General features: G+C 34.8%; 1 protein-coding gene, 1 long non-coding RNA gene and 1 pseudogene across 2 annotated transcripts; 1 reads left to right on the top strand and 2 right to left on the bottom strand.

Moving 5' to 3' along the window:
* Nucleotides 1-35: 35 nt before the first annotated feature.
* On the bottom strand, nt 36-5,976 carry LOC112695713 (SWR1-complex protein 4). Its single transcript, XM_025748164.3, has 16 exons — nt 5,559-5,976; nt 5,412-5,477; nt 5,279-5,338; nt 5,119-5,175; nt 4,819-4,948; nt 4,633-4,700; nt 4,369-4,461; nt 4,212-4,259; nt 2,533-2,682; nt 2,113-2,223; nt 1,438-1,533; nt 1,144-1,215; nt 960-996; nt 829-863; nt 639-716; nt 36-474 (listed from the first exon to the last, which is right to left on the bottom strand). The coding sequence occupies exons 1-15, from the start codon at nt 5,754-5,756 to the stop codon at nt 654-656; spliced, it is 1,284 nt and encodes a 427-aa protein (XP_025603949.1). The 5' UTR covers nt 5,757-5,976; the 3' UTR covers nt 36-474; nt 639-653.
* Nucleotides 5,977-11,461: 5,485 nt separating this feature from the next.
* Nucleotides 11,462-11,671, top strand: LOC112700655 (small nucleolar RNA U3; annotated as a pseudogene).
* A 13,794-nt stretch (nt 11,672-25,465) lies between these two features.
* On the bottom strand, nt 25,466-27,739 carry LOC112695712 (uncharacterized). The gene is made up of 2 exons (XR_003150500.3): nt 26,134-27,739; nt 25,466-25,947 (listed from the first exon to the last, which is right to left on the bottom strand). It is a non-coding gene; the product is annotated as an uncharacterized lncRNA (long non-coding RNA).

Raw genomic sequence — 27,739 nt, 5'->3', positions numbered from 1 at the left:
ACACTATAAATAAGATAAATAATATTACATAAATTGATAAATACCTCCTAAATTATATATATTAGTAAATAAAATATTTAATTTATTTATATAAAAAAATTTTCCCAACAACATCCCAAATTCCTAATATGGGCTTATACCAAGATATACCAAGACATCTAGAATGCCCATATCTAAACTTATTTACTCACAGCGCATTCTTATAAGGAACTCCTTCCCTCAAACACCAGGTTACCTTAACAAAGCTTTACAATTTTTTTTTTTTAATTCAGCTTCTTCGTAAGGCTAAACATGGTGTAGATGTGACATTCCACTCATCAGAGGGATTTCAACGTTCCACTTTGCACTGAATTCCAAATGGCATTAAACTCTAGCGATCAGAATTTGCAGGCGCTTAGAGTTCAATGCAGCTTTCTGCAAGGTTCATAATTAAAGGAGTTCTGCATACTGAATCAACCTTTTCCCTGTTGCCACCTGATGTAGCACCCAAAACACCGCTTAATAAATAAGTATACCAAAAGGTGGTTCAAAGAATTGAAGGCAGTAGAGGAAAACAAAGGATAAGATACTGAATTATAAAATCATGAGTCCATGGCACTTAATCATTTGTATTATCTGAGCAAAATTCAAGGGCTTACTAGTTACAAGTGAAACTAAAACTCCGAGGCCTTTTTTCTAGGTCTTTTATGAGCTGATGACGATGGATGTCCATGTCCCTGAGAAAAAGGAAAAAAGAATCCGAACAAAAAATAATATTCATCATTAAATTGGTTAGGCAAAAATGACCAATCAAGGAGAGAATGATTAGCAAAAGACTATGCATTGTACCTTGCGCTTTTGGTCCTTTTTGCTAACCCTTTCACCTGAAACCAGTAACATGAATAATAGAGTTAATAACAAATAGATCAAATTCCCATAACTTGCCGATAATTATGTAACAGGTGCAAACCAAAAAATACCTCCGAAATTCATTGTGTCTGGAATAAACGTCCAGTCCTGATACACAACGCGATGCAAGTGTTGTCAGTAGCTTTCGAATCCCAACTTAGTTTGAATAAAAAACGGAATGCTTGGACCATTACAAGCTGAAAATATTAATAAAAGAGGCGGGCAAAGAACCAAAAATAAAACCAGATTTATAACCTTTGGTGTGCCTGGTGCTTCATTGTATGACCCATCACGAAAAGGCGAACCTTCAGCCTCTTTGTATTGCACCTGGAAAAAAATCTTAACAACTGATTACCCAGAAGAAATTGATATTTGGAAAAAGCAAACCAATTTTGGTGTTATCATAAAACCTGTTACAAAATTGAAAAAGCACACGTTGAAAGGCATATTACAAACTACATTTTAATTAATGATATCCTCATATTTCTGCTCATACTAAAATATTAATAATCACATTTGCCGAAATTATGCCTCTTAATTCTCATTCACCTGTTTCTGAAGATTCAGCAAAGTTAACATTTCTTTTCTTAGTTCAAGATGCTCAGCACATACAGCTTTAGTTGGAACCCTTGGTTTCAAATTGACCTGTAATCACGTTCAAACTATAAATTAAAGGGATATCCATTAGGAAGAGAATTTGAAATTTACTAGTAACATTGGGCTTTGCACATATATTCAAATATATGATCAAGCTCAACTCATTTAATAAACATTTCAGCTGAGATTTAACATGGATAGATTTTTATTTTGTTTGAAAATGAAAAGCTTCAGCTAGAAAGCAAATTTCAAGCTTAAATGAGCTCAAGGAAAATTTTATGCTTATATATAATAGTTTGTATTTCATTTGTGTAAAAATTGTTTTATAATATCCCAAGTCATAATTGAACTATTTCAGAGACAAGCCAATACAGCTATGCAAGCTGAGTCTATATAGTTTTGAAACACACACATTAGAGCCTTGAGCTCATGCTCAAAACCAAACATCAGATTAATCAGATTAATAGTTTAATGCCATTAAAAATATAAACAAGTCCTAACTAAATGAAGTATGGGTTTATACATTGCAAATGCAGAGCAGTGACATTACCACAGGACTGTGACTGGAGGAAAAAAATAAAATAAAATATCTAAACTGCATTATAAGTTCAATGAGTTTTGACAAACCCCGAGATCTAGCAAAGTTTGTTCAATCCGTTTGACGGTCCGCGGCCCAGCAGATGAGCTTGTAGCTTGCACCATTTGGTCAAGTGCATACGTTCTCAAATATACACGAAGCTGAAATATTTCTCATTATGAGATTGTGTTTGAAATATACTGTATAAGCATTATAAAATTATTGAATTGCGTTGCATGAAAAAGTAGTCATTTGCATTTTGGAATATGGTAATCAATGCAAGATCAAATTCTAATACACTTCAACAACAAAATTTCTTTTTCTTCTTCTTTGTCAATGGCTCACTGCCTTGGGGATGGAACATGGGGCAGGAGGTGGGTGGGTTTTGGAAGGTATTGAGAACAGAATTGTCAATAGAAAACATCAGAAAAAAGAAGACGATCTATGACAGAAACATTCTATATACTTACTATGCGAAGTGAAGCTAGAGTAGATGCATTATCAGGAAACGTGATTGATGGAAGTTGTGCATTTGATGGAGATGCAGTTTCACCAGGGACAGCCCTCCCTGTAACTTCTGCACCAGCATTTGAAGGAGCCAACTGGGATTCTTCGACAGCCTAAAACATATAAATTCAAACACATGAATAATGATAGTTACAAGTGACTGCACAACTTAAGGGAACAAATTTTATATATTCCAAATATTGTGTTGCCCGAATTTGATCATTACTTATTATGAACTGGGAAGAATTGAAGCAATGACACTCTTCAACACATAGTTTATAGTCAGTAAAAACTAAAATGAAGTTAAAATTTCACAGCCAAAACATCCCAGTGCAAATTAAAAAGTACATGCATTCTATTAACACAGCAATCAGATACAATGAGTTAATACTTAAAATAACCCCCAAAATTTGACTACCAACTCAATTTGATCCTCTAATTTTTAATTGACCCAATTTATACCCTGAAATTTTAAGGCGTGACTCAGATTGGCCCTTCCGTCCAACTCCGTCACCGGAGTGATGACATGGCACCCAAACCTCACCACATGCCTCTCCTTCTTCCTCTTACCATCGCCATCACCACTTCCCCTCTACCAACACCCTCCCTCCCCCAACAAACAACAACATTCACAACCCACCAACACCCACACATTTCCACCGCCATTTATGAAGGGCCTTCCTATTATTTGATCCTTCTCTTTCTCACCATCTTCCCTCTACCAACGTCTTCCCTCCCCAACAAACAACATTAACAATCACTAACATTAACAAATTGAAGAGAAATAGAAAAAGAAAAGAAACACAACACCACACTTTAGATCCCTCTTAATAGGAACACAAAGATGGGTGCAATGGGTGAGGGTGATTCTGAGGGTACTTCGAATTTGGGGCAATGGGTGGTGTGACCTGTGATTGATGGTAACATTTGGAATGCATTGTTCAACATGTATGCTAAGTGTGGTTACATGAAAATGGGGTTCAAGATTTTCAACATGATTGTGCATAAGGATGTTATTTCTTGGGGTGCCGTTATTTGCAGCATGGCGATGAATGGTCATGGTAAGCAAGCATTGCAGCTCTTTTCACAAATGGTGGTTCATGGTGTTGCCCCTAACGATGTTAGGTTCATTGGTTTGCTGTCTGCTTGCAGTCATGAAGGAATGATGAGTGTAGGTGTTATGCTCTTCAAAGCTATGACGGTGGAAATATGTGGGTGTTGGTGGATTGTGAATGCTGTTGTTTGTTGGCGGAGAGAGAGTGTTGGTAGAAGGGAGGTGGTGATGGCGATGGTAAGAGGAAGAAGGAGAGGCATGTGGTGAGGTTTGGGTGCCACGTCATCACTCCAGTGACGGAGTTGGACGAAAGGGCCAATTTGAGCCACGCCTTAAAATTTCAGGGTATAAATTGGATCAATTGAAAATTAGAGGGTCAAATTGAGTCGGTGGTCAAATTTCGGGGGTCATTTTGAGTATTAACTCCAGATACAATCCTCAATATTTTAAGTCGTGGTTATGAATCCAGAAATACGATTAATCAAGAATCAGAACCCATCAACCCTATAATCCAAAACTAACTGATGTTTAACACACAACAGTGCCATATTAAAAAAAAAAAGAAGATAAAACTCTATGAAATGTTACCTTAGCAGGCATACGTAACTCAGCTATCCGTTTTGCTTCAACAAGAACCTGCAGAAAATTAAAAAAATAAATAAATCAAAAGGTGGACAGCCTGAATGAAGGTGCAAGCTGATAGCATAATTAACTAATTTTTGCTAAATAGAAAAAAAATTAAAACCTCCTCATCTCTTCGCTCTTGTTGCCTTGTTTGAGAGAGGACCATGGATAGTGCTCGTTTTCGTTCGATCTCTTGTGAAACATTATATGGTTCCTACATTGAGGAGGAAAGCTTGTTTATTATGATCACATGGTAATGGCCTAAGCTAGATACAAGTTTGTTTTTAACCAAAAATTATATGATTACAAACACTGATGCCCAAACAAACAAAAGAAGTAACTTGAAAGCCACATACAATGGTGTTGTTAAAAAGGTATACTGCACCTTAACAAGTGGATGTGTTGCAACATCCCCAGTAGATGAAGCTCTAGCAATCAATATAGCCCGGGATACTGCAAGACAGGGACATCACTAAAAATCAAGTTTAAGTATCACATTCTCCAAACTATCAACTTGAAGGATGATGGAAAAGTGGAACAGATAATACTTCAGTAAGCAAATAAGACATACCGCTATAATATCGATCCTTTAATTCCTCTACAGTACGAGATGATGGGAACCTATCAGCTATTATAATAAATCGCAGATCAAACCTCTGACATAAGTCAAACAGTTGATTTGTCTCCTCCTTGGTCCACATCTAGATAGATCAAACATAATTGAAGAGAGTGCGAATGCAATTAACACTAAATAAAAGAAATAGGTGTGAGAGTACTAGTAATATGTTTCAACTTTCAATTGTGAAAAGATCATGGAATTGTGCATTTCAAGCAAACTCAAACACAGTGTCTAATTAAACACAATACGTACAGGATCTGTCAAATACTTGTCATACTCTTCGTCCGTGTATTTAACAACATCAACAGACTGCACCATACCATGTAAACTTAATATTCAATCATGTGAACTATAAGAATAAAAGCAATGCAGAAGATGCGTTTAGAGAAAGATCACAGTTGAATTTAATGACCTTGTTATACTTGGCAAAAGAATAGTCCCCTGTAGGTGGAACACCGTTGACCACTCGAACCTGCAACATGGTCACATAATAAACACACAACTTCGACAGTGGCATGTGAGTGAGTTAGGGAAGAGGAAATTACCCAATGATAAAGTTGAAGATTATCTTTACGAGCTGAGTTCGTGAAAGGAAGCCATTGCCAAGTGATCTGAACCAAATAAATTACTGAATGAGAATTGAGCATAACAATGGGAGAAAAGAAACGAAAATGCATAAAGAGAAAAGGAACCTTTTCGTGAGAGGGAGGTTTCTTCTTCAATTGAGAAGAATCAAGTGAAGGCATAAGAGGTGGCACTCCACCAGTGAGAGCATAAACCTCGCGGGAAATTCCATCGGGTTTTCTGTGAGATTCTTTGTGAGGACGAGATTTCTTCTCCAAAGCTGGGAATGAGTTCTTGGGCAATCCCAGTATATCCTTCGCATCCATTTAATGGATTTCTCAACTCACGCAAATTCTCACTTCGATTAATCAATTAGGGTTTGTTCAACTTTCTATCACTTCAAATCGCTATCTGCTTTTGCATTTGGAACGGTTTAATGAATCTTTTTCTGTGTTTTCCTCTCTCACTTCCTCAACTGCCAACTGCTGCTCGATCGCACCAACGGAAAGTCGGAAACCACGTTCTTTTTTTTTTCCCATTTCGGTTGGATTCACAGTTCATGATACTTTTTTTTATTGACACAGGTCTAAGGCCAAAGCCCACAATCCAAACTACTTTTAAGAGTTCAACGCAGGCTGAGAGGCCCAATATTACTACATTATTGGACCTCATACTCATACCAAAAGAAAAAAGACAAAACCAAAAGTTGTCTTACTGTCCAAAAATAAAGGTGGTATTAACTGTGCTGTTTATTAGCCCAAGTTTAGTTCTTAAAACAAGACAAAACAAGACATAAAATACATAGATACAAAAATTAGTATTCTTATATTGTATTTAGTGATAAATTAGAATAAATTATGAAAGTATAATTTATTCTTTTTTTTCATTCAAAAAATGTGGGAAGGGAAATATAATAATAAAAATATGATTATAAAAAATTAATAAGAATTTAATGAAAGAAAAAATAAAAAATAAATCATATCTCTTTTTAGTGTCTCTGTGTCTTTCCTGTCATGGTGGACACAAATACACTAATTCAGTGTCTCTTAACACAATATCTCTGTTTATATCTCATCTGCTAAATTCAATGTTATGTCTTTGTGTCATTGTCTCAGTATCTCATACCTGTAAACAAATGAGCCTTATTTATTCAACTTTTAAAGTTTTCATATATTCAATTCATTAAAATATAAAAAAATTATATTTTTAATAACTTTTAATAAATATTTTTTTATAATATTTTCAAAGAATAATGTTACATGGTCAGCAAATATTATCATTTTTTATCCAAATTTAGCCAGTAATAATTTACACCCATATTTACACAGATATATTTTTTGCACACAAAAAGTATATAGTTTGTACCTATATTTACCAAAATTTGTACATATAAATCAATACAGTTTGTATCCACATTTTTTAGAATTTGTACACATAAATCAGTAAAATTTATTTATTAAAAATAATTAAGTATTTGTGCTCATCAAATAATAGTAAAAAATACTAAAATTACTAGTCCCAAAAGTTTTTTCATTTTTAAAATGCATATTTTAACAAGACTTAAACCTCAAAGTGTAGGCATAGCTTCCCAAACTAAACCTTTTTTAATTAATAGCATCATTATTATAACCAAGTTAGGTTGGTCTAGTGATTATCTCACTAGTTCGTTTAAACAAGTGTCGAAAGTTTAAATCTCGTCTTGTGCATGCAGCAACTCATTGGCTAATGACAAATCCTTAAATGGAGCTCAGAGAAAAACAAAAAATAGCATCATTATTATAGCTAGAGAAATAACACTAAGAATATATCATAAACTTTTTTTGGTGTAAAGAATATATATATATATATATATATATATATATATATATATTTGTGATACGGCCGTTATGGTTCGGCTACACGTCATAACTCAATTGTATTCGTTATAAATCGACTATTAATAACAGTCATCAAAATAGATATTAAAACGCTCAAATATGCTATTATTTTTCGTTTAAAGTAAAATTACTTTGAGACATAATTGTTACTCTTCGTCCCAGATATAAAAAAATGGTAAGAAGATTGTTCAGATTATTGCAATTTGCAAAGCCTATTATTCACTTACTGATTTGAGCGTTGGAGTGTCTATCTACCCCCTTATTCTTTTTTTTTTTAAATAAAAAGCTCAACACAGTAAGGTGGAGCATCTAGAAAAGCCAGAGTTACAATACAAACACTATACAAAAAAATCGTAGTTATCTCCGGCATTGCCATCAACAACTAGACGGAACAAAGTCAACCAACTCTTTGTAGCTCCTAATCGACCTGGTAATAACTTCCGCAATGCATGTTTCTTGATTCCTGGAAATCCTGGCATTCCTTTCCAACCACGTATTCTAAATGATAGCAAAAAAATCAATCAACCACTTGTTACGTTCTACTTTTCTTATAGGAGCTCCTGTCCAACTCTCAAAGTGTTGCTTAATGGTTTCTGGAATAGACTAAAATTTATTATAGGCGTATAACCAAGCACACCACACCTGCCACGTGAACTCAGCCAATGAAAAAGTGGAAATCATTCTCAGTTTCTTTTTTACATAAAACACAAATCATATCCCTTTGATCAATAATGCCCAATCTAATCAATCTTTCCTTAGTATTAACCCTACCAACTAACACAAACCAGGTGAATAGCTCAACCCATGGTGATACTAGTCCTCTCCATATAGATCTAGTAAAACTATAACTCGTAATGTCCTCCGGGAGAGTCTCAGCCTGCAAAACCTGCACAAATGAGTTAGTAGAGTAAACTCCTGATCTATCAAATTTTCATACTATTATATCCTCCCTCTCATTTGTTAACCTGACAGATTGTAGAACTCCATGAAGTTGGTTAACTAATTCTAACTCCCATTGGAATAGTACCCTTCTCCAATGAAAGTTCCATATCCACTCCAACCCATCTCATAATCCACAGTCCCTTATTACAGATCCAACTTGATTTGAAACTGAGAAAAGCCTTGGAAATACATCCTGCAGCACACCACATGGTAGCCAATTATCTTCCCAGAAACGAATTCTTCTACCATCTCCTAACTCTAATGATAACCCTCTGACCATCTTATCTCTTGCTTGCTATCCTCTTATCTGCAATTGACAAATGTCCCTCTACGGACCCTTTATATTAGGAACCGGCTGATAAGAAAGAAGGACATTTGGATTCAAGTCATTGCAGGAGCACACAATTTTCTTTCATAATGGTCAATCCTCCTTTGAAAACCGCCACCACCACTTGAATAACAATGCTGTATTCCGGAGCACTGCATCGCCCACGCCCAAACCCCCGAAGCGTTTTGGAGCTTGCACAATATCCCACCTTACCAAAGGTACCCCATCCCTTCCACCCTCATTACTCCACAAGAACCTCCTCTGTAAAGATATCAACTTATCTGCTACTGCTCTGGGCATCTTATATAAGCTAAGATAGTAAACCGGCAAACTATTAAGCACAGATTTGATAAGTACCAACTTACTAGCTTTATTAATCGTATTGGCTTTTCACAGATTGAGTTTCTCTTCTACTTCTATAATAGGTTTTCATATCTTGACCAATTTCGGATTCACTCCCAAAGAAATACCAATATATTTGACTGGCAACGTTGCTTCCTTACACCCCAACAAGCTACACATCCTTTGTGACTACTCTCGCTCGCAATTAACCGAAATCAAGCTAGATTTATCAAAGTTAATACTCAAACCAGACATCATCTCAAAACACCGTAGAAGCCACTTATAATTGCAAATAGTCTCCTCTTCTGGGGGACAAAAAAGTATTGTGTCATCCGCAAATTGCAAGTGAGACAACTCAATATTGTCTTTTCCAACCAACAAAGGAGAGATCCTTCCATGTCTTACTACCTCTCCTACCATCCTATGAAGGACCTCAACAACAAGAACAAAAAGAAACGGTGAAAGAGGATCCCCTTGTCGTAAGCCCCTTCCATCTTAAAAGATTTAGAAGGCGAGCCAATTATCAAAAGTGACATAGACGCCATGCACACACATTCCTTGATCCACTCTCGCCATCTTTGCCCAAAGCCCATTTTTTGAAGTACAATATACACAAATTTCCATTTGACTCTATCGTAAGCTTTTTGAAAGTCCAGTTCGATTATTGCAGATTTCTTCTTTCTTTGCTTCAACCATTGCACAGTTTCACACGCAACCAAATCCCCATCATGAATCTTCCTCCCTTGCACAAATGTACTATGAGTCTCCCCTACTAAGTCTGGCATTACCCTTCTTATTCTCTGCACCAACACCTTCGAAACGACCTTATACACACACCCTACTATGCTAATCAGCCGAAGATCTTTAATCTTCCTTACTCCCACAAACTTCAGAGCTAGAGCCACCCATGTAACATTAGAATCTCTTGGTAGCTCAGCTGACTGGAAGAAATCCATGACAGCTGTAGTAAACTCAGGACCAATTTTCCACTAACACTTCTTTATGAAGTTCATATTGTAGCCACCACAGCCAGGGGCCTTAGACGTCTTATAATCCCAAACTGCTTCCTTTATTTCGTCAACCGAAGGCATCCTCTCTAAGTCTGTAGCGTTCTCTTCTTATATCTTGTTAACTAGGCCATCACGAATGCCTACCAAAGGTGACGCTTCTTGATGATACAAGTTCTTGTAAAAATCTCTTATTGCACTCTTAATCCTGTCTTGATTCCTCACCAATCTGCCACTTATCACCAACGCATCAATCCGATTACTTCTTCTTCTTGCTGAGGCTAAATTATGAAAATATCTAATGTTTTTATCCATGTACTTAGCATGTCGGGACCTTGACATCTGCTTCCAATGATTTCCTTCCTGACATACCAATGCTTACAGAAGCTAACTAGAGCTCTCCTTCTTGTCTCCATAGTCCCATCATAAACTCCATCACTAGCCAAATCATCCAACTTCCTGATTTCATCTTCCAACTGCTGTACCTTCAAATCAATATCACCAAACTTCTCCTTGTGTCATCTACTCAAAGGTATCGTCAAAGCCTTCAACTTTTCAGTGAATTGAACCTCACCTAGACCCCTCCATTCCTCCTTCACCATTATGAGAAACCCGTCATGTGTGAAACAAGAATCTAGACTTCGAAATGGCCTCGGCCCTCCTCTTAATCTACTGTCCTCCACTATCAAAGGACAATAATCAGATAAACCTCTTGGCCCACCTTTAAGCCGTATGCCCATATCTCAGGAAACTGTTCAAGCCATTCCATGCTAACGAAGACTCTATCAATGCGACTGCAAGATTGGCTTTTGAACCATGTAAATTTGCAATCATTCAGTTCTAAATCCACTAACTCCGTATCTCGTATCCAATCTCTAAAATCTTCCGCTGATGCTGTTAGAGCATTAGCTCCTTTTCTTTCTTCTACTCTCACAATCTCATTAAAATCACCTATATAACAAATAGAGATCTGGCATACTTCAGTAATAAAACTCAACTCCTCCCACACAGTTAGCTTCTCCTCCCTAACATGCACACCATACACCAAACAAAATGCACAATAATATATATATATATATATATATATATATATATATATATATATATATATATATATATATATGGTAAATTCTAGCCTACCCTTTCTATAATAACATGTAATTTACCCTCTGTGACATGTCATCTTTTAATTAGTTGCTATGTTAACTATGGTTAAATTATTAGTAATTAAATTATAGCCCAAAGTGGGTGATTATGTAATTAAATACCTCCAAATTTAATTTCAATGCCATCCAGAAATCCCATATCATCATCACCATCACTATCATTATCATCATCATCATCATTATTTTCATCTTCTTTTCGTCTTCCCCTTCTACACTATCATCATAAAATAAGCCATCATAATCGATTTCACGTTCTTAAATTTTAAGATTTTCTGAATTTCGCACACGTAAACTTAGTCTCACCTGGGCTAGGTTCACAAAACAAAAGCAGTTTTTATAACTAAACACAAAGAACACAAAACACAGAACATGACCTTACTTGAACAGGATCTGTTCTATAGGCTCGTACATCTGTATCCTTGAGTTCTAAGAAGACAGGAACCAAAGTCTGGCGGATGAACTATGACCGTGAGGTCAGAGTGTGATTAATTGTTCCAAAGCGCATGCCATCTGAACGGTGGAGGATCGTTCGCGCTACAACCTTGTGGTCGAGATGGTCTCACGGTGTTCTGACAGACTCAAATCTTTTTTCCCTAGCCATTTAATTAGTTATTTTCTCTAAATACTTATTTCCTGGTTCATCAAAATATGGAACACCCAATGAGTTGATTTTTTCTTTCAATTTCAGAGAAAAATGGGACCGGGGTAAATTAAATTTCTACACAATAATAAAAATATAACTTTATTTTTTAATGTTTATAGAAATTATATATTTATCCCTCTCATAAAAATATTTAAAATTACAAAATTACCCTACTTTAGTTAACATATTAACTCTTATTGAGTTAAATTAACTCAAACTAAAACTAAGCATCCAATTAAAACATGAAACATGTCACGAGGGGTAATTTACATGTTGAAATAGAGGGGGTTGGGTAGAACTCACCTATATATATATATATATGATTTAATTTAGGTTGTAGCTAATACTAAGTTAGGATTACTAGATAAGAGGGAACAGCAAACCCCCGACACTATCCATCAACCTTTTTTCCATTTATGGAATTATTTTTATTAGAAAAATGTTAAAAACTTCTCTTTTGATAATGTGACAATATATATTTTACCCATGTGGTGTTTTTCCTTTTGATGAACAGTATCACGTATAAGGTAACTAGTCAATTCTGTGTCAACAATAACTTTTGTACATATATATTATTGATCATAAGCAGCTACACTTATACGTTTGCATATCGTTAAGTGTTCTTTGCATAAATAAATTTATGGTATCATATTGTTACGAACTTATTATGAACATTTTTTCCCTTCCTCGCTATATGGGCCGGCGGTAAATAAAGTTGAATCATTAATTGGTTATCTTTCAGAGGTTTTTGATAAAGTAATAAGTCGGCAGTAGGGCAGGGCAAACGAGACGATATGATATGATGGAAACATTTAAATTTAATTTTTGTGAACATTAAAAAATGAATTGGGTTCGTCATACTTTTGTGTCTGCTCTTAACTTGGCCTTCGCTGAAGCATATGCACGAGTATTCATTCATTCACTGATGATGGAGATTCCAATAACATTGTCACGATATTGCAAGGACACACTATATGATTGATCTTTAGTTTTTATTTGTACTGATTATTGCTTTTCTGAAAGTGATGATGAGTGGGGATCGTCCACGAAAAACGATCAACTTGCATTTGCGCCCCCCACCCCTCTCTTCTTCTTCCTCTTCTTTTATCCGCATGCGCATTTTAAAGTGAAGAAAAAAATTTGACCCGTGTTATAATTCAACTGTAACCGATTCGACTAAACTAAAGTCGACTTTACGTGAAGTTTGATTGATTTAACTAAATTTTCATCCAACGACTTTTAAATATCAAAAGTCGACTTCACCTGAGTTTTCACCTTTAAACAATAGTAGTACATATCTCACTTTTTTTTTTTTAAATTATTGTTAATAAATACATTTGTATTGACTTTAGTATCGAAATATATATTGCAAATAATAAATTATTAATAGTATTATGTCAACATTGAGCATCACATACATATATATACTACTACTTCATGAAGCCCTAGCTAGGTAGAATCGGCATCTTCAATCACTTATTATGAATTATTACGGCTTTAATTTTCATTTATATATACTCAACTTGAAATAAACTAAACAATTCTCCCTCATTTAATATATTCAACTTGATTTAACTATATTATAACTAATTGATCAATACAGAAAAGCTGACAATAATAATAATCATGAGAAGGAGCAACACTTGACTTTTTTTTTCTTGGTCTTACACAATACATACTTACTCACTTTCACATACTATTATAAGTTCTATATTCCACTTCCTGAATTTAATCCAAGATTCAAGCCCAGTAGTGCAGCTTTCAGCAAGCAACACTTGACTAAACAACCTTTAATAATTATGTCCCTATATGGCCGCAGCTTCATATGTCAAGTGACGATTGTAGAGTAAAGAATATGTTTTTCTACTCTGATTGAATGAAATTAAACAATATAATCATATAGCTAAGTAGTGATAATGATACCAATATATGTATTTATTAAATAAGGGAGAGAGCGGGGACGATAGAAGTTATATTATTCGATCAATACTATTCGTTTCAAACACTATTTTTTAGCGACATAACTGGATCGGATTATAAGATACTTAGTTTGAATCGTGTGTTGTAAAAATTTCGCCAAATCAGTATACATTATAAATACAAGGTAAAATATTCTAATTATTATACTTTTTAGACGATAATTACTAACTTAAATATCGAAATCTCTAATAAATAGTACTGTTATCTTTTTGGTGGATTGTTGTTGAACTGAAGTCTGTCCTTTCTCATAGACTAACCCAATTGGACCATTAATTACTGTTGAACAACTACTATTCAAACAAATATATAAAGTGAAAATTTAGGTGAAGTCGATTTTACGTGAAGTTAGTAGTTGAGAGCTCTAAAATAAAAATTTATTCAAATCAGTCAAATCATTTATCAGCTCTTATCTATCAACTTCACGTGAATTCAACTGCAGTTGAGTTTCTTCCAATATATAAATGCAACAAAATGAAAGTGATGGACAAGTTGTACTTTGACACCACCACGAATAAAAAAGAAGATGATGAATTGATTAAAGAGTTTCTCATAATGGGAATAAGAGGGGCATCTCTTTCCATAGGGTGACACATCTCAAACATAAACCCACCTGCTCTATAATTGGTGAGGGGCGGTTTCATAAACATTATTTTATGGTGTACTATTTTGGATTTTGAGATAGACACAATTATTTTATGTTATTATGAGGTTCCAAATTCTTCTTGTTTCTTTCTCCCTAGGCCGGCCCTCTCTTCATCAAGACATGGGTCCTCCCAATCACAAATTAAAGTAAAACCCTAAAATATATGATACGACTACTACATCATTAATCTTATGTGTAATTAGTGATGAGATTCTCTCCTCGATAAACTAGTACCATCATGAAAATTACCTTCTTCTTTTTCTTTGGTTTTTTTAAGGAATAATGTTTTAAATCCAGGATGGTCCTCATCATCTCCAGCTTTTTAATTACCTCTGTTTTGGTCAACAACGCAATCAATTCTAATAATCATTCATTTAATTTTTCGTCTGTCTTCATTCCATGCATTTTGTAGATTATTTAACTCATTTGTCGTTATTTTCATGGTGAAATTTATAATTTAAAATTATTAAATGAATACATAGTCAAATTTATTAAATTATCTGATAATTTTTAATTATTAATTTTATATAAAAATAATTGTATGTAAATTTTTATCTCCACTTAATTTGTCTAACAATTATGATAGAAGAATGTTGGAGTAACAATATTTAAAAAAATAAAAAATTAGTTAATATTCACTTAAATACAAAATAAGTAATAAACATAAAGAAAGTTGGTTACATAATATTTTTATATATAAACTAACATAAAAAAATCTGTTTAAATATCCACTAAATAGTCTATACAAATTTAACTAATTAAATAAAATTAATTATTCTTTAATTTCGTATTCCTTATGTTCATATCAAAAGAAAAGTCTAGATTTGAGTTTACATATCGAGATAGAAGATGTAGACATTATCTATAAAAAGATGATTAGAAAGATAAATTTTTTTATACTAAAAAGGAAAAAAATAACTTAAATACTTCAGCAAATATTGTTCAAGCTAAGAAAATGGAAACGCTCTCTAGATATCCACCAAATTGATTGATTATTCATGGAGATTTTATTTTGATATTTCGTATTAATTAGCTTTAAATGTTAATATTTTATTTTAAACAAAATGTTTGACGATATTATCAAAATCAAAATTGATTTGATGAAGTGTAGATTTATGAAAGAGTCAAAATCAATTTGAATTGTTAAAGAATTATGAAACCTAGTTGCAAATGTCCAGCTACATGTGTCATATTGTGATATAGTTAAAAATGTTGACTAATTTAGTAATTCTTATGACTATTATTATGCCCAGCAATATGTAATTTGTAATTTAGTTAAAGAGATGCATAGCTGGATGTTTTCTTGTCGCCACAAGAATAATAAATAAGTGGTTTGGCTTTCAAGTTTAATTAGGTATGTCATTTTAGTTAAGAGTACAGTTATGGGTCATAGTTAAATTAAGTTGTTGATAGTAAAATTTTATTTTGATTGTTATGACTTTATATTATTTTGTTTAGAAAATTTATCTGGTATGTTTTAGTATTTTTTTTATATTTGAGTTTAATATTTACACGATTTAATTTAATATTTATAAGTGTTGTGAGTATATTTAAAATTTGGTTTTGGATAAAGTGTCATAAATTATCACTTTATATTACTATGTGAGAAATTTGGTTTGGATAGAATAATTATTTATTTGAAAACTCTTTAGAAGATATTTGATTAAGATAGAGTAATTATCTAATAATATAACTATTATTTTGGTCCCCTATGTTTGGGGTGAATTCTGTTTTAGTCCTCAACGTTTAAACTATTCTATTTAAATCCAAAAAAAAATTGATTTGCATCAATCAGGTCCTTTCGTTAAGTGGGTGTCAAATTATTGACGGCGTGTCCGATGTGGCAAGGGAGAGGTGACAGTGATTACTAGACGTGTAAGCCTTTCCGCCTTTGGACATAACGCATGCTGCTTACCCTGACTCTTTTTCTTCTTCTTCTTCTTGTGAAGCACGAAACAGAAACGAAAAGCCATAAACCCTATTGCTCGTCACTGAAGGCTTGCGATTCGCAGCCAGAGAAGTGACATTGTCGTTCAGTAACGTTAAAGGTCCACAGCAACAGTGAGTTTGAAACCCTTGCTTTCTGAAAGAAGATCGTATCAGGTATTCCGTTATCAAATCTTCTGAACCTATTTGGTTTTCATCTTAATGCATGTTGATATGTAATGATGTATGTTGATGTGTGATTGTTTTGTTTTATAGTTTCATATTCGTTTCTTGTTTTGTTTTGGAAGTTTTTATTTTGCCCTAGTAATTTTATTTATGCATTTCTGTTGTTGTTGATCAATGTGAGAATTTTATAAAGTGTATTGTGTTTGTGTAACAGATTATTCGAAAAATGAGTTATTTTAGTGTCAAGATACACCATGGGGGAAAGTTTGGGTTTGATGGTGAACCTTTACACTATGTGGGGGGTGAGACTTTGATAGTGGACTACTGTGATGAAGATAGGTGGAGTAGGTTCGAGACTATGGAGATAGTGCTCGAACAGAGATATGTGGTAGAGAACATCGCTGCAATGTGATATAAGTCTCTGAAAGATGAAACAGATGTAGGGTTGAGGATGCTTCACATAGACAAGGATGTCATGGACATGGCTAGAATTGGAATGAGGGACAACATGGTGGAGCTTTTTATTGTTCACAAAGATGCTGCTACTACTAGAAAAGGCTGCACTATTGAGGAAGTTGAAAACATAGATGGTGGTGAAGCTGCTGCACCAACTACAGACACTGTTGGGCCTGGTCTAATTGTGTTGCAAAAGGCCCAATCATTTGCTCAGGTCAAGGTGGGTAAGAAGCCCAAGGTGGTGACAAAAGCGCTGGAGGATGGTGATGAAGAGAGGTCAGAGAGGTCAGATTTTTAGGTGAAGATGAATCTGAGGATGATGACTACCGGCCAGGAAATGATGATGAGGGGGACAGTGATGAACAATGGAGTGAAAATAGCTATGGAGATAGTGATCTGGAGGTTGCATTTGATGACAACGATGATGATCGGAATGGTGATAGGGGTTTGTATGATGTTAAAGTCACAACTACAAAAGATCCCCAAAGGCTGAAATAGAGTGTTCCAACTGAGAGAGAACAAGGAGAGCACAGTGACAGTGTTAATAAGGGTAAGGAGCAAGTGGTGGCTGCTGGATTAAGGGATGAGGATGATGGGTATGAGAGTGAGGGGTTGTGGGATGTCCCTGTAAGTGATGATGAAGGGGATCCCTTGTTGAGGAGGTACCCGTTGTATAAGAGTTTGAAGAATATGAAGGAGTATAAATGGGAGGTTAGAAAATGTACGTAGATAGGAATACTTTTAAGGAATGTGTAACGAGCTATGCTGTGCATAGTGACAAAGGAATAATGTTCTCAAAGTGTGATAGCCATAGGTGCAAAGCTGTTTGCAAAGAAAGTTGCAAGTGGTTTGTTTACTGCCATAAGATAAAGAGTGAGAGGATACATGGCAACTGACCAGCTGTTACAAAAAACACACATGCTCTAAGGCAATCAAGATTGGTATAATGAGTTCTCAGTGGCTAAGTAAGGCTTTTATGAAGAAGATCTGTGAAAATCCGAAAATCAAGTTGAGAAGTTTGATAAAGAAGGCTCATAGCAAGTGGAATGTGGATCTCACAATGACCAAAGCTACCAGAGTGAAGCAGCAAGCCCTGGATGAAATTAATGGTACTTATGGAGAGCAATATAGGAGGATTCATGACTATGCTGCGGAGTTATTGAGGTCTAATCCGGGTTCCACTGTTCAGATACAAGTGGAGAGACCTCCTGAATTTCAGCTAGAGACACCAACTCCTGGTACGGACATGAGACCACGATTTCAGAGGATCTATATTTGTTTGGATGCTTGTAAACGGAGTTTCATGGTGTGCAAACCCATGATCAGCCTTGATGGATGCTTCATCAAGACTCCATATGGGGGTCAACTTCTAACAGCCATTGGATGGGACCCCAATGATCAGATTTTGCCAATTGCCTATGCTGTTGTTGAATCAGAGATGAAAGACTCGTGGAGATGGTTTTTGTTGAATATGTGTGATGATTTGGGAGTTGATAAGATCAGATGGTGTACATTCATGAGCGACCAACAAAAGGTAACTCTCAACCTAAACTTGTATAATTAATTCTGTCTTTAATTCATGTTGTGCTGTTATTGACTGGCGATGTTTTTAAATTCTGCTTCAAAGGAATTGATCCCAACCTTTGATGAGTTGCTGCCTGGCATAGACAACAGGTTTTTGTGTCAGGCACTTATATAGCAACTTCAGAAAAAGGTTCCCAGGTGTTCAGCTAAAGATGATGATGTGGAAGGCTGCAAAGGCAACATATGTCCAGGAGTGGGAGAGGAGGATGAAGGAGATTCAGCAGGTTGATCAATGAGCTTATAATCATCTCATGGAGATCCCTGCCAAGTATCGGAGCAAGTCCAGGTTTAATTATTTTCCTAGAGTTGATACACTTGTAAACAACATGGGTGAGTGTTTTAACTCTGTTATTATATAGGCTAGAGAGAAATCCATTGTGTCTATGCTAGAAGATATTAGGGTTTATCTAATGAATGGGTGGAGTGATAACAGACAAAGTATAGTTACATATGCCGGAGAAATTTTGCCAAAAATAAACAAGAAATTTGAAAGAGAGTTTGATAAGGGTGGGGAGTGGTTGGCCATATATGCTGGTAGGGACAAGTATGAAGTGTCTAGCAGTCAGGGTAATAGAGCCAAGTTTGTTATGGACTTAAATTTACATGAGTGCTCATGTAGAAAGTTTCAACTAACAGGTTACCCTTGTGAGCATGCCATGAGTTGCATTAGAAAAATGTGTCTAGATGTTAAGAACTATGTGAACAAGTGTTATAGGAAAGAGACCTACGTGGACTGCTATCAACATGTAATCTACCCACTGAATGGACCAAATTTCTGGTTCCGGACTGAGAATGATGATGTGCTACCACCAGTGTTTAGGAAACCAATAGGGCGCCCAAAACTGAGCAGGAACAAGACTGGTGATGAGCCACACAATAATGGACCACTGTCTAAGTTATCCAGGACTGGACAACAACAAAAATGTTCATATTGTTTTGCACTTGGCCACAACAAAAGAACCTGCCCTAAAAAACGTAAAATGGAGGCCTCAGCAAAAAAGGTAAAGTTGTTGTTGTCAATTTGATTACAATTTCTTAAATGTGAATGTTGATATTGTCCAATTAACCCAATTTGTTGTTACTGTTTATAGCAGAATACAACTCCACAAGTCAAGAAAGGTGCTAGCACAACTAGGACTCCAAAACCCAGCAAGATCCCAGCCAAGACAACAACACAACCAGCAACAAAACTTCAACCAAAGAGGAAGAGCAATACACAAGTTGGAGGGAGCCAGGAGTCACAAACATCCTCCAAGAGAGCTAGATGCAGCAGCAGCGCTAGTCAACCACAGCCATCAACAGCAACAGTCACTAGCCCATCAAGGAGGACCCTGAGGTTCATAGCAAAAACACCACCTAGGGCCTGGAAGGCATTGGGATGAAGAACATAGTAGATTTTAGTGTTTACCATCTGTTTTGTAATGAATCTGTCAATGACCAAGGGCTAATATCCCTGTGATACTTTAGACACCCTACTTCAAGACTACTAGTTTCATGTTGATCTCTTTTGTGTTGTTACCTTTTCATGGTTATATTTAGGGCTTGTTTGGATATTGTTATGGTTAAGAGAAGCTACTTTAACACTTCTCTATTATCTAATGATTTACATGAATTTTCAGCAGCAAAGTTATGTGAATTGGCAAATTAAGCCTTGTATTTATTAGTAGATCAAACTAAAATAAACTTGTACAGAGTCAAATAATGTATGTCAAAATACAGGAACTCATTACTATTCATTTCACTCAAAAACCTTACAATGTTTACAGCAAATGCCTTTACACATACAGCCTCCAAAAAATTTCAACTAACACATCACTGTTATCACCTAACTGTATGTCAATTTTTTCAATCCCTAAACAATTGACATTCCCTACAAACTAGGGACAACAAGAGAAAAGCAAACAAAACAAAATGCTAACCCCCTAAACCTCAATTAAGTCGATCATATAGCAGCAGCCCAGCCATTGTCCATCCAAAAATTTCAACAGCAAGTGCCAATGCAAATTTCCTTTCAGCTTTCTGCAGTTCTTGTTTCAATGAGCTCGCTTTGTTCATCAGTCTTTGAATTTGTGGATCTTGTCCTTCAGACTCTGCCCAAGCAAAATAATCGCATCTATCTCCTATCTGTTCTCAACCAAACCAACACGAACACACCAAACACTTCAGATCCTCCAAACACTAACACCCAATGTTATTTTCAAACAAGAGACAGAAAAGAGGAGACTCACCTGATAGTTGACGCAGCCCCATAATCTTCTTCCTGGGTTCTCCGCTGTAGATGATGGCCACAATACCGATCTTTCTCCACAGAAGCACGTCCTCCTTCTCCCACGACTCTTGGTGCTGCTACGCGAACCTTGGGAAGACAACTGACTAGCCATTCTCAGCAGACGAAGAACATCAACTTTGGGGATTAGGGGTTACTTATTGGACCGGATTTCATTTCTTTTTTTTTTCGTGCTTCTAATTCCAACTGTTAACTATAGCCAAACTACCAAGTTTGCCACGTCAGACACGCCGTCAATAATTTGACATCCATTTAACGGAAGGACCTGATTGATGCAAATCAAAACTTTTTTGAATTTAAATAGAACAGTTTAAATTTTGGGGACTAAAACAGAAGTCACCCCAAACGTAGGAGACCAAAATAATAGTTTACCCTATATTTTTTATTAATTAAAATATTTAATATTTTTTATGTCAATCTTTTGTGTTTCAACTCACACGCTCTATTTTCTAACACATGCGAGGAATTACTTGAAAATTCAAACGGATACTTAGAAAAAATCGATTATAAAACGAGTATTAATTATTTTAGACTCTTATCCAATCATAAATCCGATAAAATTTTACTATTCTTGGATCACACTAAAACCAGGTTTAAATCGATAAAGTCTGAATCTTGATAAATTGTATGTCAAAAAATTATAGTGCACTTATTTATAAGAAAGAAAAAACATACTTGTTACCGAGAAGTTGATATTTATATTTGAATTTGAATTTGAATTTGTCCATAAATTTTAATTTTATGTTTTTTTGATTAATTTTTTAATTCAACAAATGTGATTAAAAACAAAATGATAAATTTATAATTAATATAATATATATAATATTAGAATTAATTTAAAACATATATACTTTTCGGTTTAATTATTCTATTGGTCCTTATAATTTTGTGAAATTTTCAATTAGGTCCCTATATTTTTTTTCCTTTTAATTGGGTCTCTGCACCAAATTTTTTTTCAATTAGGTCCCTCTTAATTAGTAGTAATTGACTTAATTGTATAGGGATCCAACTAAAAAAAAAAATTAGTGCAGGGATTCAAATAAAAAAAAATGTAGGTACTCAATTAAAAACAAAATTTAGTGCAAGAACCCAATTAAAAGAAAAAAAAAGTATAAGAACCTAATTAAAAAATTTACGAAACTATAGGGACCAATAAAGTAATTAAACCAACTTTTTCTAATCCCCTACTTAAAGTGCATATAGGCCGGGTAAAATCAGTTCACTTGATCTAGACCCGATTTTAGATAATGATCAAGTCTATTTTTTAAACTCTTACTTAATCTTAAACCCGATAAAATTATACTAAATTAATTTCTAAAATATTTAGAATGAACCGGATCAAATTTTCAAATCAGAATGGACCATATACACCCCTAACTACGACCAGGGGGTAAAAATGGGCATAAAGAAGACAAATCTGCTTCAGTTGCAAAACTAAAAATATAATTGCAGCCATTATATACCGAAATACATGCACTTCATATTACAACCGAGTTTATTACTCATGAATCAATATCAATAGGTGATGAATAAAAATTAAAAAAGGTTCACAGAGTTTTTTAAACCAAAATAGAAATTTGAAAGTGAAAATGTACAATTGAATGATTAATGTACTCGATCGTTGATCGGTCTCTTGGTCTCTATGAGATGAACATTCATAGTTGAAGCTTCATCAACTAAAAAGTTTTTATATATTAAAACGAAGCATCACTAGAAATGTACGTGGTAACAAGAACCTCATGAGAAGAGGGAAAGATATCCGACAAAGTCATATTCTTATGTTTGTAAGTTGTTGAACACCACCCACCACCATCGTCCATGCTTTGTCCTTTAGTAAGAGTGTTTATGCTCACCTTCAATTCTAGCTAGATATAGACTAGATAGATATAAATTCAACTCTAAAGAAGATAACAAGAATGATGATATGATATGTTTGAGCTGTCTAAAAAAAGAAAGGTACATATTCTAATAAAAATTTTATAATTATTTTGATATAAAAATATTTTTTATTTTTAAATAATAGATGATAAAATTTTATTTTAATATGTTATAAAAATATTATTTTTATTTAAAATATAATTAAATAAATAAGTCATATTTTTTAAATAAAATATCTTTATAAAAAATGTTTTATTTAAATAAGTAACAAAAAAATTCTACGAATATTTTTTTACAAAATTTATATATTTTTATGAGACATAAAATTAAATGATTGTTTTTTTTGGTAGTTTAAAATTAAATGATTGTTAAAAAAATACTTATAACTATCTAATTTTTGAGAATTGATGACCTGTAATCTACATATAAAATTGTCATAAATCCTAAACCATACAATCGCACTCTTAAGGGCCCAACTAACTATTAAGAGAAACTCTTGTCTATTTTTGGTACGTTGTTGAATTAGATGCACCCAAGTATCGTAACACCCAAATTTCTCATTTTTCCTTTGCTTTTTATTTTTTCCATTTTAAGTGGCTTTCTTGTTTTATCTTTTTGCTAGTCTCTCTTGGAGAGAGTTGGGTGACGCATCAAGATAATGCGTATAAATCACTGTTAATTATATTAAATTCTATATATATATATATATATATATATATATATATATATATATATTAAATTCAGTTATTATTATTTATATATTATTTTTAATATATATTTTATATTTTAATATATATTTTATAAATTATTAATTAGTAGCTAATTATATATGTAACCTATGGTTGATATATACTTAAATTCATTGTATTAAATTTTAATGAATGACAACCACTGAAGTTTGAGTATTTAAGCGATAAATGATAAAAGCATAAAATGGAACAAGAACAAGCTAAGTGCACAAGATTGAAGACATTTAGTTTCATTGGACTTAGATAAAAAATTTTGTCAAGAACACAAATTAATATCTTTCTCACATACACTAAAATGATTTTTAAAGTTGTAATTTGCAAAGTTTTTAAACATATAGCCAAAATGTAAGGTATCAGACTCCAGAGGTTGACGAACAAAAAAACAGAATGAATAAGAGAAAATCAGAGAGAAAAAGTGCAAGAAAATCCATGAGAGAAGTACTGTTATTGTATATTGAACTGAAAAATTAAACTAGTATAGCATACAACTAGTTATATATAGAAAGAGATGGGAGGTTCTAGAGAAAAGAGAGGAAAGATTCTAGTAGATCCTTCTAATTGTAACTAACTCATTTAACAATGTAACTGACTGAACTAATTGGACAACGAGTAACTAACTTTGTCTGGGTGTATGTGTTCTATCATGAGCTCTCTCAATCCTTTTAAATTTGGTTCTCCCTTGTTTTACCAAGCATTGCTCTCTGAATTATCAACATTAACTCTGCTGCCTAAGTCCTGGATGATGCTGCCACAACAGCTTCTGTCTGCTACTCTCAACTTCACCTTGAATTTGAGAAAGGCGGAACTTGACAGAGGTTTGGCTAGGCAATTGACAATCCGGTCTTGGGATAGAATGTGCATTACATTGACTTTCTTTTTAGTGGCATAGTCTCTGTCAAAGTGTAAGTTGAGCTCAAAGTGCTTGCTTTTGTTGTGAAGAATTAGGTTGGCAGCAAGTAACACAACACTTTGACTATCACAGTACAGATTGGGTTTGGTGGTGCAAGGTATTTTCATTTCGTGGAGCAAAATTTGCATCCAAAGGACTTCAGTGAGCCCCTACAGCTATCCCTCTATACTCAGCTTTAGTGGTGCTTCTTGACACAACATGTTGCTTTTTACTAGACCACAAGACTAGATTGGGTCCATAAAATACACAAAACCCACTTGATACAATGCATGCTAGGCGGTGTGGGTGGAAGGACTGGGAGGGGCAAGGGAACGGGGAGCAGGTAGGGTTGGCTGTGGCAACATAGATGCAGTGGGGTGATTTGTTGCTTAGAATTTGGGTGGGTAATCTATTGATGAGGTAAGTAGCCATGAGGGTTGAGTGATCCCAGATGCTTAGAGGTAGGTTGACTTGGCTAATAGTGAGAGAGAAGTTTCTGTTATATGCCTGTGCTTTCTTTCTACCAGGCCATTTTGTTGGTGTGCGTAGGGACATGTAAGTCTATGTTAGATGCCATTAGCTGTTAAGAACTGTGTGAATGCTAAGTACATTGCTCTCCACCATTGTCAATTTGTATGACTTTGATTGTCAGGCCAGTTTTAAGCTCAATTGCAATCTTGTACTGCTAGAACGCTTCAAACGCTTGGCTCTTGGTTTGGAGTAGGTATGTGTGAGTATATCTTGTGCTTGCATCAATGAAACATATGTAAAACTTGAAATCGGATCTATTGTACAAGGGTGCTGGCCCCCCAAATGTCAGACAATACAAGATCTAAAGGTGCATAGTTAGTAAAAGAATTAGGGCAGGACAATTGATGAATTTTACTTATGCAGCAAGCATGGCATAAAGAGGGATCATAACTGATTTTATTTACTGTTTCATCATAATTTTGAGCATTACATTAGTTCATAACTATGGTGACCACCATATCAAATGGGTGTCCTAGCTTTCTATGCCATAATTGGCTTGCGTCACTAACTCTTTTGCATGTGACATTAATTGTGGCTTTCAAAATTGGACTAGTTACAGATTTTGACATTGAGGCAAAGAGCTATATACAAATTCTTGTGACTGAAAATTGACAGAAGTAATTACAAGCTCATAATGATTCAATTCTTTATTCAAAATTGCACTTTCAACATTTTTGTTAGCCACTACTCTAACAATATTTTTATTTACAATTGCACTATTAGTATGTCTTTGTACATTTGAGGGACTATCTGCTGAATTGATCGAAGTTGCAATAGCAATGACTATAGTACAATTGGTAGTAGCACCATTGTCTAGGTGTGGGAGTGTTTTAATGGTTTGGGATGGAATTGTGGCAACTGGGCTTGGTGTATTTGAAGAAATAACCGCTTAACTGTTATTGCTCAACACTGAGTTAGTATTGGCAGAGAGTTGAACATCCTTCTTTCTAGGTTAAGTGTGGAAATACTTTTGATTTTCAATGGTGCTTGTAGAAATAGGTTGAATCTGTAGCTATATGCTTTATTCTTGGTCCAATATGTATCCGTTCAAACCTGTAAAGTCCCTCTTTAAGCATTCTTTGAAGGATGACTTGCTTGGTTATCTGGCATTTAACATTGCACAAGTAAGGCCAAAACTAAAAAAAATATACAATTATCTAAGGCCAACTTGGCTACACTCACAAGGTTTTTGGATATAATAGGCACATGTAAGAGGTTTTATAACTTGAAAGGTTTTTGTGAAAGTGATACATGCATGAATGAGTTTCCAATGTGTTTAATTTTCATACCTTGACCATTACCTCCATACACTTATTCTGTGCCGTCATTATCAGATCTCGTGATAAGGTTCCTCTAATCATATGTGATATGGTGAGATGCACCCGAATCTGGGTACCAGACTGTGTCTAGCAGTGCCAAGGGAATAGCAAGGAAGGCCTGTGGTGAAGGAGATTGTGCCATTACTTCTTGTAGCTTTTGATGAGAGTTTTGAGCACTAGTGCCATTATAAAATGCTCTCGACGGAGGTTACGGTGGATTGAGGGACTGCATCTGTGGGCTTACAAAGTCCTGGTTGAATCTGTGATAGCACTGCACTACTGTGTATCCAATCTTCTCGCAAAACTGGCATTGAGGTCTGCTTCTGTGCCACCAAGACGATCTTCCTAAGCCTTTGAAGTATCCTCTGCCCCTTGAACCCTGAATCCCCCTCGATAATTGTTGTGGCTGTCAAATCCTCTTCCTTGTATTCTCTCTTAAGATTCTGTATTCTGAGCTAGGTTTGCCTGAATTGGTCTTAGATCTACTCTTCTACACCTGTCAATTAATTCTTCTTGAGTTAGTAGCTACGATTCAAACTCATTTTCTATCATGCGGTCAATTCTTGATGTTGCCATGGTGATGAAGGCGTTGTATTCTTCACTGAATCATCCCAACGCAGCTTTAATGTACTCTTCTTTGCTTAGAGGAGCTCCAAGTGCATTGAGTGCGTCTGCGACTTGATTGATCTTAGACATATATTCTGCGATTGTAGATTCGTGCTTCTTGAATGCTTTTAGCTGTGTCTTGAGCTGCTTGATCCTTGATTTGACTCTAGTTTCAAAGTATTCGCTTAGTGTGTTCAGATCTGACATGCATAGTCATATTCTATCACTTGATTGACAAAGTTTGACTCCATTATTGCAATTAACCAGGTCACAAGGTATTGATCTTGTACTTTCCAATCTGTGTATTCCTAAGCTTCGATACCTTCGTTTATGTTTGATTCTAAGCTAAACTTTGCAGGGATTTTCTTTTGATCAAGGTGATTCTGAAGCTTATTAACTTTGATGCACACTAATGCTTGTTTCTTCCATACCTTGTAGTTGTTCTCATTGAGCTTGATTGCTGTAAAGGCAGCAAATAGGTTATGATTCTGATTGAGGAAGCTCGTTAGAGCTTATGGTACTGGCGCAATGGAATCCATGGATTGTTGATTGAGCCCTGATACCATGTGAGGTATCAAACTCCAGTGGTTGACGAACAAAGAAACAGAGTGAATTAGAAAAAATTAGAGAGAAGTGCAATGAGATCCGTTACAGTAGTGGGACTTTTGGGGTGATCGACAGTGCATTGTTTAGTTTAGGATTGTTGTGGAATGAACAAATCGGGCAATAGCATCGACGGAGCTATAGGTAAATAAGTGTTTTTTTTTTTCATTCATAGACAACGTAAACGGAATGAAAGTCATCCTTCTCATCCGAGAAATGAAGTAGTTATCCGAGAGATTCATTCCATTTCCGTTTACATTGTTAAATTAGTAATCGATCATACAAAAACATAAACAAATAAAATCATCATTCTCATCCATAGACAACGTAAACGGAATGAATCTCTCGGATAACTACTTCATTTCTC

The sequence above is a fragment of the Arachis hypogaea genome, chromosome 6 (assembly GCF_003086295.3).
Source record: "Arachis hypogaea cultivar Tifrunner chromosome 6, arahy.Tifrunner.gnm2.J5K5, whole genome shotgun sequence".
Lineage (NCBI taxonomy): Eukaryota > Viridiplantae > Streptophyta > Magnoliopsida > Fabales > Fabaceae > Arachis > Arachis hypogaea.
This window is presented reverse-complemented; position numbering and strand designations above follow the sequence as displayed.

What these genes read in the sequence shown, in the direction of transcription:
- LOC112695713 (XM_025748164.3), bottom strand. Translation starts at nt 5,756, where the DNA reads ATGGATGCGAAGGATATACTGGGATTGCCCAAGAACTCATTCCCAGCT. An exon ending in ATCTTCAACTTTATCATTGG is followed by an intron (nt 5,339 to 5,411) that starts GTAATTTCCTCT and finishes ACCATGTTGCAG; the next exon opens with GTTCGAGTGGTCAACGGTGT. An exon ending in CTTTTGCCAAGTATAACAAG is followed by an intron (nt 5,176 to 5,278) that starts GTCATTAAATTC and finishes GGTATGGTGCAG; the next exon opens with TCTGTTGATGTTGTTAAATA.